The sequence below is a fragment of the Gorilla gorilla genome, chromosome 5 (genome assembly GCF_029281585.2).
Source record: "Gorilla gorilla gorilla isolate KB3781 chromosome 5, NHGRI_mGorGor1-v2.1_pri, whole genome shotgun sequence".
Taxonomy (NCBI): Eukaryota; Metazoa; Chordata; class Mammalia; order Primates; family Hominidae; genus Gorilla; species Gorilla gorilla.
The window spans coordinates 166454177-166466604 of NC_073229.2; the positions used below are offsets into that span (position 1 = coordinate 166454177).

Consider the following 12428-nt stretch of genomic DNA (forward strand, 5'->3'; position numbering starts at 1 on the left):
CAAAGCAACAGCCCGGGAGCGTGGCGGGGGGACCCGCGCGGGGACTCGGGTGGGCTGCAAACGCTGGGGAGATGCCACAGGAGCGCCTGCCTTCCCAGCTTCTCCTTTCTCTCGCCGAGGGTCTCTGGGGTTCAGCGCTCCCGGCGTTTCGGCGACCTCCGGGTCCGCCCTGTCCCCTCCCAGCTGGGGAGCTGAGCCCGGCTCTGCGCCCATCGCCCACCCCACGCCGACCCCCGCCACTCTCCCTTCGCTGCTCGCTCCAAGAGCGCCTGTCCCGCCCCGCGGGGCGACTTCACCCTTTCGGCCCTGGGGTTGAAGATCCTGTGTGGGGCAGCTGCGCCTTCGGGACAACCCCAGCCGCGGAGCTCCCAGACCAGGGCAGCCGGAGTCGGGTCGTACGCCGCACGCCGCCGGGGCCGCCGCACCTGAGCCCAGCTCCAGTCACGCCGGAAGCGCGGGCGGAGCGCACGGGTCCGGGGAGAGCCGCCTGCGCCCGCGAGGGGGACCCAAGTACCTAGGGTGGTGGCCGAGTCCCGCCTCCCGCCAGCGGGGGCGAGGACCTGCGACGCGCACCCCTGCCTGGCCCGGTCTCCTCAGCACCAGCCCCACGCACACCCGACTTCCTCAGCTTCTCGCCCTCACCCTGCCAACTTCCCTGAGAGGAGGAATCTGCCGCCAGCCTGCTTCCTCGTCCGCAGGCCCTGCGCTGAACGCCGCCGCGCCCAGAGTTCACCTTGCGCCGTCGGGAAAGCCCATGAACTCTCCAGAAACGGCGTAAAGGAGGGTCCCGCCGCGGCGCAGGGCTGGGGCGCCTGGGTTCCCCTGGGTGGAGCAGCGGCAGCAGAGCGGGGAAGTGGTGGAGGATGATCTTGCGGCCAAAGGGGACCTCGGCGCAGTAATGTCAACATGTAAGTCTCACCTTTCAGCTTGGAATTCCTTCACTCTTTTATCTGTGTCCACCTTCTGTCGCCCCCTCCCCGACCACCCCACCCTCAAGAGAAATGATTTTATAAGGACTTCAACTGCACGGAGGGAATAAACCGGTTTGTCTTCAGTTTGCCCCTCGAGGCACTGAGGAGTAGGACTATTGCTAAGTGGAGTTGTGACATGTGTGTGTGGCTGTTTTTTTTCCCTCAGCGAGGTAAACCTCACATTTGGGCGGTGTAAAGCCTAATAAGAAGGGCAGGGCTTCAAGAATGGGGAAAACGTGTCTTCAATTCAAATTAAACAAGGAGTAACAGGCACCGCTCCTCAGTCCAGGGGCCTGGCCGTGCCAAGAAGGCGCTCTCCGGAATCAACACCTGGGGGCTTGGAAGGTACTAGTATGCCGAGAAAATGTTGACTTTACACATTGTCACCATTGACTGTAGAAGTTATTCTTGGATCTTTGGGGTGTTTGAATTTTTTTAAGGTGTGCAGAAAATGTTTTCAGTGTGCTTTGTAGTTTAGGAAATAGTTAAGGGTTATGCCACATTACGTGATAGGATTTGAGGGGACTTCCATAGACTTATGGGGGGCGGGGGGAATTGGGGCATTGAAACAGAGAAACCTAAAAGGTTTTGCCTCCATAGAATTGTCATCCTAATGGTGAGGTGGCGCACAGCGACCCCATGAAAGGGTCGCCAAGCACCGTCTGGCCTTCCAGAATGGGAAAAGGAAGATTGTACTCGAAAGGGCCAAGCTTATTTTTGTGGCCAACTAAGAAGTTTCTTTTTCTTGTAATAGGTAATTTTCCTTCTGATGTTTTACTTAATCTTGGACGGACACCGTGACAGACATTTTATCCCCTTCCACTAACTCATGTACAACAATTTCTAGAACTTGGTACTTAACACTCCTTCCCCCAACTCCTGGATCTTACATGAATTTACTCTTTCAGTTCAGTACATGGGGAAAGACCTGCCCCCTAGGTCCTGTTTTTCCACACTTTCCTGCACTTTCCATTCCCTGCTTCCCCACTCCCCAACACACATTTTTAAAATAGGAGAAAGAAAGGATAGTGCCCACAAGCCTCGCACTCTGTAACTCTGTTCCAGATACTGTGAGACGTAATCAGAAATGAATCACTTATTTTTACTGAAACAGCATGTGAAATAATTCCACACCTGGGAGTTTTAAAGTTTCATTTATGCCAGTGGAATCGGCAAGGTATAACTTGAAAAAATTTATTTTGGGATACAGCCAGCATTTTCATATAAGACTTGTTCTCATATACAGGCTACACATTTTGAAGTAATATGAGCTTGTTTTCAACTTCAGTTTTTCTTGAAAATATACTAGGGATTTTAACAGCAGATATTTGCCCAGTTTTTTTCAGCTTTCCTAAGCATTTAGATCTTATGAGAAAAAAAGCATATTACACATGAAAGTATAAATACCTGTTTTTAAAATAAAAGATGTTAAACTTAACAGGTAATGTAAAAATTTCCTGATCATGAAATTAAGTTATATAGTCCATTTGAATTCTTCGTGATTAAAAAATCATGTCATTATAGGGTAAAAGCGTGAGTATGAAATCACACAGAAAATAGGGCTTGATACCTAGATTTGAGATTCTTTTTTGAGCTATTTTGACTGAAAGTTTTCATTTTTTACCAGATGGTAAGTATATTTTTTTCCATTTTGCTGTTTACGATTCATATGGAGTGGTTTAGGATGGTCTGATTCTTTTTAGGTATTGGTTTGTTAGAATATATGGAAAGAATTACCAACCTTTCCGAGATTAATATTCTTACTATCTTGTTGAAAAATGTTAAAATGGGTAACATAAGCTATATTATCCTTTAAATTTTAATAGATTCAAGTTCAGAAACTACTTAAGTGTATTTTCTGCCTCCTCCTTGTGGAGAAAGTGTATTTGTATATTGTTATACTCAGGTTCTTTAATTATAGACTTTACGAATATATTTGGGAGTTGTAGTGACTGCATATTTTTCATACCCTAAGAAATTTAGCAGATGTAGCAAGACTTGCATTAATTCGTCTCAAGCTGCATGAAGCTACTGTTCCATTTATGCCTTATATAAATTACATGACATTGTGCTTTTTCAATATGAATGGTGAATAAGGCTATTGTCTCTTGGCTTATGGGAAATATTAGAAGCCTGTAGTTTTGTAGCCTAACTGGACACATGACTCTGATGTCTGGAAATAATGATTTGAAAGAGAATTAGTTTACATATTAAAAGTAAACTAATGACTGCTTTTTAAAACCTGACCATTTTTCTAATGGCCTATATATCTTACAGAGTTTACGTTTCTGATGGGATGATTAAAAGTTTCTACAGTCTATTTAGAATTTAGACTAAATGGAAAAGACTTTGTTCAATGTTTGTGGTATGCATGGGCAAAAACTGTATCTTTCAATTTTCATTTCTAATTGGATGAGATTATTATCTACATTGGATGATGTTAAGATGCATACTAATTGACTGGGGTGGTGCCATATAAAGGATATATTGATCAAAAAATGTGGCTACCTGAGTGTCATGTTACTTTCCATTATAAGCATTACTTGAAATGGAATTATCTGGAATGCCTTAAAAAAAAGCTTCAAGGTTCATTTATTTAAAACAGAGCGAATATGACAAAAGTTTAACATATTTAAAATAAGTCATTAAGAAATCACAAATCAATGAAGAAAATATTTATATTTGTAATAGAAAACCATACAAATGACTTGAACATGACAATCCAAATAAAGGAAATTCAAATGAGATGCAACTTCTTTTATCAAAGTGACAGTGATTAAAGCAATAATACTCAATAGTGAGGAGAGGGCCGTGACATGAAAACAGTGATATGTTTCAATGTAAATGTGAATTTTTTAACTCTTTTAGAAATCATTTTAAATCTACAGGACGTTTTCAAGAATTAAAGTTATGCAAAGAACACACCTGTATACCTTTTACCCAGAATCACCTATTCTAATTATTGGCCCCATTTGTTTAATCATTCCCGTTCCTCCTTTCCTGCCCCCCCCCCATGAGCCCCTCCTGTACACACACACACACACACACAATTTTTTTCTGAACCATCTGAGAACAAGTTGTATGCATAAGGGCTTAAGAGTTTAATTTTTCAATTGAAATTTTAAAGATATTTCTAACTTCAAATATAGTTCCCAAAAAATAGAGATCCTGTATACCTTTGACCCAGTTCCCCCAATGGTAGCATTTGGAAAACCTGTAGTACAATATTAAAACCGGTATATTGACACAATTGACTTCTCTTTTTCAGATTTCCCAAGTTTCATGTGTAGTCATTCTTGTGTACCTATGTATGTAATTCTTAAGGCTGAGTTTTACTCTCACCTCTAGTATAAGCCAGTTATGCATGTTACTGTTCAAATAAAGTTTAAGATTTGTGCAGGGTTGAAGAATAAATCAGCCTTTTTGAAGTGGAGGTACACCCAGCTTAATAAAGGTACTCAAATCGAGTTAATAGAATAGCACCTTTTTTTAAATACATTGCTTTGGCTCAGGAACATGACCTTTAACCAAAAAAAAGAAAAACGATTATGAGCAGACTTGAATAAACCAAATTACTGTTCTTGTCACTCTGGAAGAATTAAGGTATTTTCTCTGCCATTCCCCAGTCCCTTTTATGAAAAGATTTGCCATAGAAACAGAGTTGGGATATGGCGAAAGCAGTTATTTCTGACAGTTGCTGGTATTGATTGCATTAGTATCGTATCAATTTCTCCACTAATATCAAAATTTCTTCACTAATTTCTCTTTAAATTGTGACTTTTGGGGAAACCAGTAGGAGTAGAGAGATGGAAAGTGGTAGGTTTTTAAGATTATTTCGGTGATCCATTTGGATAAAATAATGCCTACAAGGAATCATATCCACATTTAAAGCAATTCTGTAGAAGGGTTACATTCTAAAGCTTCCGGAAACAGGACTAAAGCAAATTGTATTTTGTAGCCTATGTAGATTGAAAAAGAGAACAAGTTTGCAACAGAGGTAGTGTGGGTCTCAAAAAGGACGCTAGGTTGGAAGCCAAGTGACAAAAAGGATCTTTTGGCTCCGACACCACTGATCTTATGATCTTGGGCAAGTAGTTTAGTATCTCAGTTTTTCACCTGTAAGATGATAGGTTTTTTTTGCATAATCTTTAGGTTTCTTCCGGATATAGGAGTCTGTGACTGTCTTTTACTTAAAAAATGTTCCTGCTGTCTTCAATAGAACTTTAAGGCCACAATTAAAATGGTGTAAGAGTGTACTTTTGTGTGTGTTTTTTTTCCTTGTAGTTCCTATTTAGAACCTTAGTAACCCTGTTCAGGATTTTCCATTCTTGGGAGATAGTTATTTAAATCTCAGGGATATATCTTTGCTAAGTGATCCCCTGAGAAAACACATAGTACTTTCCTTCCTCTGTTCTATTCTTAATTTATTTGTTTATCTTCTTCAGTAAACAGTAAAGTGGATGAAAGTTGGCCTGTCCTATGGTTTGTTTAGTTACAAGTGCTTGCCTTATTGGGTTTCTTTTCTGTCTGAAGTGATAGAGTCTGGAGACATGGAATGCCTTAAGCCATGGTCATCATTTGCAGCTGATAGGATTGCAGGCAGCTTTGATAAGACGGCTTCAGAATTGAATATGGAATCCCTAAATGATGAAACCTTTTATAGCAAAGAAGTTGCCTGAGCGCATAAACGGTGTTTTGTGGCCAAACTAATGAGCAGGAATCTATGAGTATTATTTAGAGATTAAATGAATCTGAGAGAAAGCTATTATTCACACGTTGATGAAAGATAATTGTCGTATGTCAAAGAGTGTAAGAAGCTGGGAGTTCTCTTGAGCTGATACATCCTTCTGTTAATATCTGTAAGGGTGACAGCCAGGTTTGATTGGTCTGTCTCTCTATTTTTCTGGACCTAAGTTTCCTTTTTTTATGAAATGAGGTTAGATTAGACTTCAGCATTGGTCCTTCTAGCTCTAAATTTCTTTGAATATGTAATTGTGCTTTTGTTTTAAAAGCATACTCATTCATCCAGCATCAGTAGGAAACAGGCCTATTCTTCCAAATAAGTGAACTTTCTATGGGACGGAAGTTTGTCACCTACCGTTTTAAAAGCCCCTACAGATTACTCTGTACTGTTATTTCCAGTTCTTTTTGGTGGGTAATATCCTATTTACAGAAGAAAAGACTAAGGGTTTAAGTACTTGCTCTACAAACCACACAGTTTATAGAGGCACCAGGAGGTAAGTTGGTGCTGTTTGAGAGTCCACTTCCATTATTATAATTACTAATTTCTTACTTACTAAAACATACTTCTAATTAGCAGTACTTCTTTTAATCTCAAATATTTTGGATGGATGGATTTGAAAACATAACTTGCAAACAAGAGATACTCTTCAAATCTTAACCTTTTCCTGGTTTTGAATTTTCCTAGTTTAGAATTTCCATCAGAAGAGCTGCATGATTCTAGAACTTCTAGTTTGGTGAATACTAAAACATGGCTTGAGTTTCAGATACTACTTAACATTTCTTTATTCATAGTAAACATGAATAACCAATTTCATTTCTGGCCCAGGTGATCCCAGAAGTGACCACAAAGTCAATTGATTGGTGTTGGCATATGAGATTAATCTTGTTTACTCTTGCTTGAGTCTTTTCCTTTGATTTCACTGTGGACAGAATAACACCACTTAAATGAGAATGCCTGGAATGATAGTAATAATAATAATAATAGCTAATATTTATTGAATACTTGCTGAGTGTCAGGAACTGTTCTTGAAAGGCATCGTCTTATATAATCATCTCAGCAACACTGTGGACTAGGTTCATTGCTGTTCCTTATTTTACAGGTAAGAAATAGGAGGCACAAGGCGATCAAGCAATTTCCCAAGGTTTGCAGCATAGTTCATAAGTAGCAAACCAGATCTGTCTCACTCTAAGCTTGTTCTCTTGGCTATGAGATGGAGATGGTCTCTTAAAGTTTAAAAATGCAGGCTTGAGGCAAGTGCAGGAGTCCTTTGATGTCTAATTTTGCTCATTTGAGTATTTCTCTTTCTGCTTTTCTGTTTAGTATTACACATTTTACTCAGGTAAGCAAACTTCAGGCTTTAGGGTAGATATTACTGTAATCCTAAAGTATCTTATTGGTTGCTCCTTGCTAAAATGAGTCTCAGTTACTACTTATAGGCAAAGTAACTCTCTCTCGGGATTTTCAGGTCTCCTGGAGATTTCTGACTATTGCTTACTTACCTTCCTGCCTCACAACTCTTCTGCTCACCAGTCCACTTATGGTCCTTTTTGGTGACTGATTTTTGTAATTTCCTCCTTCTTTGCTGGTTTGCCTTTTTTTTTGATGGTGCTGATTCAATGAACTGTATTATACCATTGTTTTGAGACAATATAATATGAATGTTCCTTTCTAAATCATTATTAAATATAATTTTCAGAATTAAATGAGTAAGTCGTGCAGAAGGATTGTTGAGTTTTCAAAGCACCACCTCTCCATCTAATGTCATTTACTACTTTCTCTAATGCCTGGTGTTCAATAGCCATTTAAAAACTTGATAGCTATTTTATATATAAAGACTTCACCTTTTTTGGAATGTTAATGCTTCAACGTATCACTTTAGGGGATAGAACAGAGTTTGGGCAATTTGGTTTTATGTTAAATATTTCCATTTGTAAAGCAGCAGACATTAAGGAAAACATTTCCTTACAGTCTAAATTTCTGGCAGATTATAAGGAAAGTTGATAGAAACATCCTTCTTCTACCCAGATGAACATGAGTCTGGTGAGGCTGAAGCTAACATTGCTTTATTTTTTAATAAATAATTTTTTTGAATTGTCTGACTACCCATTTTCATGCAGAAATCACCTATTATATATATTTTGATAAGGAAACTGCTACCATGTGGCAAATAAAATGCATGGATTTATTTTCTTTTGCTAATTAGCTTGAAGGAATTGATCAAGTTGTCGTCATCTTTTAAGTTCCTCCTCTATTTGGAAGCAAGGATGAAAAAGGTTTATTTTCCAGTCCCTACTGGAAACCTATAGTTTTTACTTTATTTGTCGTAATGCTTTACTGAATGTTGAATGTCCTAATTGCCATTTTCTTTCTTTGCAGGATGTTTCGCTCAGATCGAATGTGGAGCTGCCATTGGAAATGGAAGCCCAGTCCTCTCCTGTTCTTATTTGCTTTATATATCATGTGTGTTCCTCACTCAGGTAAGACTCTTCCTCTTTCACCCCTGGAATTTAATCATGATGACATTGTCTGCAGTGTAAGCATGCTACTTATTTATGTTGCCTTACTTTAACTTAGTGCCTTTTTTTTTTCCTGTTTCTATCCTTATAGGGCAGTTTTTTTCTGTTTATGATTTGTCTGTCCTCTTTGAATTTTGTGTGAATACTATTTCTTTGATGATTGTTTTGTTTTCTAATGAGTTTATTTCTTTAATCTTTGTTGTCTTTTATTTATTTACTTAGCCCATATTGAGTGATGAGATAACTACATAAATCGCATTTAAAAAGTGGTAGCTGTTTCTTCTACTGTTGAATAAATATACAGTACTTCTCTTTTCAAGTTTTCATGTAGTTATTTATGGAAAGTACGGACTTTGCTAGTTTCATTCATCCTCATTTTATTAGCATGTTGCAATATGAATTAGGAATTTAAAATTAAGTTTTTAGACTATGCAGTTTAATTTACTTGATATGAAAGTTAATTTTAATTACAGCATTTTTGGAATTAAAGTATCTATTTTTTCTAGTTACATTTTTTTGAACTTTGAAATAAGATCTTGGTGGCTGTTGAAAAAACTAAATTTTCCGTAAACAGCAAATTATATGAATAAGCCAATTAGAGGCTGAGGAATGTGAATGATATTTAAAAGTAAACTGTTTCTTCATTTTCTGGTTTTGTCACTGAACTGAGCAAATTTATTTAAGTCCGTTCTATTTTATTCTTTGTTTTCTCCTGGTGTATGTATTAGGCTTATTATGTTTTCCTTTAGAATAAAGCTAAAATGTCAATTAATAAAATCATAATTCTTGAAGTCTTATGTATTTATTACTTGGAATTTAATCAAGATTTATTAATTTCATATTTATAATATATATAAAGAATATAATATAATATAGATAAAGAATACATTTTAAACATCATGGAAATAGATGATCTGCTAAAATTGCTTATTCACGCATCAAGAAATTAAACTTGTATTGAGATGTGAAAACTTTTTTTTCCAAGCCTCCAAGTGTTCTAAGAGTTTCAATTACTTACTTGGAAAATCCCTGGCACTTATTTAATGGCTTCAAAACAGAACAGATCTTTCAGTGAATTTTGTGTGTGTATTTGTTAGAATTTTATTGTAAAGCCATTTTCCTTATTACTGTCATTATTAGAGGAAACACACTTGTAAACAGATTGGAAAATTAAAGATAGGTTTTATGATGTACAGTGTTGAACTACTTTCAAAAGTGATTCTCTAAGAATCAATTACATGATATGAGATAAATTATGAGATTAACATTATTAGTTGAAGTCTATTTACTTTCATTTTTGTTAGGTCATGTATTTATATATTTTTAAGGCTTCTTGAGACCACAGCACCTCCAATTTGGACTTTTAGTTGTCAACATTTTAATTAATATATGCACATTCTTGAATTTTAATCATTTGAATAAATGAAGCACGTGTTTGTAGGCTAAAGAAAAGGAATCAACTTGTCTGGGACCAGGCTGAGGGAAGAGAATCACCTGGGGTACAAAATTTAAGGAGGCACTCATTCTCAAGGTCACCAGAATCAAAGTACTTACACTTGTTAAGTTACTCTCTCACACAAGATTTTCTTATTTTTTGTTATTTCCTGCATTATTAAACTTTTGTGTATCAGATAAGGTCTTGTGACAGATAGTTTTCTGTTTCACTTTTGAGGCCAGAACATTTTGTATTAATACCTATATCACTCTAATAATGACTCATTTAAAATGCCACCACCTCACAGGTAAATATCTGAATTCACAAACACTCTTTAGAGGGTATTATAGGTATTTTAATATAAAATTTTTGCCTTATAAGATGACTCAGCATGGGGTTCCTTATAATGAACTCCCAAGCCATTTAAAATAATGCATATTACAACTTTGGATATATCTGATATTTAAAATCTTTTTTTGCATAAATCAAAGTGTAATACTGTTATGTTTTTGAAGACTAGTGCTTAACTGATGTTATATCCCTGTTTACACTTTCGTTGACTAATTTTTGCTTCTCTGGGTAACACCTAGATGATCTCAAGTGGCTTTAAATGGTATCTTGATGCCAGTGTCCACTAAATCTGTATTGTCCATCCTGGCTCCTAGAGCCATCTCTTGAGTTGCTGATCCTCATCTACCCTTGGATTTATAATAGGCCTTAAACTTCAAATGTGCAAACAGGACTCCTAGTTCCTATCTCCTATCCTCAAATCCACTTCTCTTTTAACCTTTAAAATTCCTCCTTCTATCCTCCTATTCTCTCCCACTCTCACTATTTTGTAGACACATTGGCCTTTCTATTCCTTGTCTATGCCTTCCTAGTCTCCTCTTCTCCCTCACCTGGTTCTTTTTGACACGCAGATCTCAGTTTAATTATTACCACCTCACGTAATCCTTCCCTATCCCTCAATTCAAAGGAGCTCCACTGGATCATATCATAGTCTTAGTGATAATCTGCATAGATTTTGGTTGTTGTCTTGTTTGTTAATGTTTTGTTAATTTGACTGTGATAGCTAGGTTAGGAGATTGGCAGATCTCTATTGGTGTTACGATTGACACTTAATTCAGATGATTAAAATTAGAATCTTATGGTTTGATTCCAGTAACATCCATAGTTTAATTCTTATAATAGAATTGCAGTATTAAGTTTGCTAGTAGGTAAGTTAACATTTGTATTTCATGGGACACTTAAAAAAGAAATATGTGAGTTTTGTGACCTTCTGGATTTTCAAAAGTAGTGTGGAAAAATAGCTTACTGTGTCTTGACAAGTGATGATTATAACCTTTAATAAGAACTACAATAAAATAACAATTTAGAATATTTACACTCGTGCCATAGAAGTATGCCTTAAAACAATAAAATGCGATTTATTTTTACCCACTATCTTGAAACCATTTAGAAAAGTTGACAACATCCAATACACTCAAAATTGTTAGGAAAAGAGCGTGCACTGACACTGTTGACTCTTTTGGGAGAGTAATTAGGTAACACATAAAAAAATCAAGAATGTGTACATTGGTATATCACTCTCACATGTAGGCATATACCCTATAAAATAAAAAAAACATAAATATGTAGAGAAATCTGTATCACTGTGTTAACTAGCATTGCAATAGCAAACTGGAAGAGACGTTGTTCACTGAAAGGGGGATGGTTATGTGCATTATTTTACATTCCTTCTGTGGAATACTGTGCAGTGCCTCAAAACAATGTGGTCAAACTGCCTATTTGCTTGGAAAGCTATTCATGATAATAATGTTAAATTAAAAAGCAAATTATAATCAGGCACTGTGGCTCACACCTGTAATCCTAGCACTTATATAAGACTTTGTAAACATGTTAACAAAACATGGAATGATACTCATCAGGCTTCTAAAATGGGTTGTCTCAGAGGTACAGTTTGGAGAAACAGGAGGGATGACGATGGAACTTCATACACCTCTGAATTTTTTTGCCTTCTTACAATGATCGGGTATTACTTTACTAATCTGAAAAAAAGCTGATGAATTTCTTTTTTTAAAAAAAGCCACATAAAAATGACCAGAGAGGCGTAGAAGTGTATGAATATTTAAATTTTGTTAATTACTTAACTGTTACTCTGGCTCTTTCTTCACTTAATAGGAATCTCTAAAAGGAGTTTCAGATAATAACTTCTTTTTTGTGGCCTAACACTCCATGACTCTGAAGATGAATGATGATTATCTCAAGCAGACAGAGGGTTATGGATTCAAGTAGAGTGGGAAACAGCCAAGAGCCAATACATTTCTAAGCAACCAGGAGCTTGTTTCCACACAGATCGTCTTAGTCATGAGCAGTGCGGGAGGAGCCTCCCTTCTCTCCTGAAAATCAATGATATCAGCAGATCGTTTCAAAGCACAGTGTTACTCTGATATCTATGAGACATCAACAGCTACAAGGGGAAATGTTTCTGAAAATAAAATCTGGCCTGAATTGTGTACTTTCTAGCCCAGGGCACAGCATAGTTCTGGAAGGCAGGTGATTGTGTAAAAAGAATCTTGTGCTTTTTTGTTTGTTTATGTGTTAATTTTTCTTATGATCATAAAATGAACAGTTATTTAGTAGTATGTGTTAATTTTTCTTATGATCATAACATCAACAATTATTATTTAGTATCAATTACATTGCAATCTATATTTAAGAATTAAATCAAAGTTTGGTCAAAGGACTGTCAAATGTCTAAA

General features: G+C 37.1%; 1 protein-coding gene across 10 annotated transcripts in view; it reads left to right on the forward strand.

The window, feature by feature from the left end:
* The first annotated feature begins 287 nt into the window (after positions 1-287).
* The window catches only part of ADGRG6 (adhesion G protein-coupled receptor G6), a 140903-nt gene continuing 128762 nt past the window's right edge, over positions 288-12428 (forward strand). For 2 of the 10 annotated variants that reach the window (XM_055389820.2, XM_004044766.5), the window contains exons 1-2: positions 376-908; positions 8092-8192. In XM_055389820.2, coding sequence (XP_055245795.1) covers positions 907-908; positions 8092-8192 — 103 coding nt within the window. In that variant the 5' untranslated portion in view covers positions 376-906. Of the gene's footprint in view, positions 909-1035; positions 1317-8091; positions 8193-12428 lie in introns of those variants that run through there. The other 8 variants (XM_055389815.2, XM_055389816.2, XM_004044767.5 and 5 more) reach the window with 7 other exon arrangements.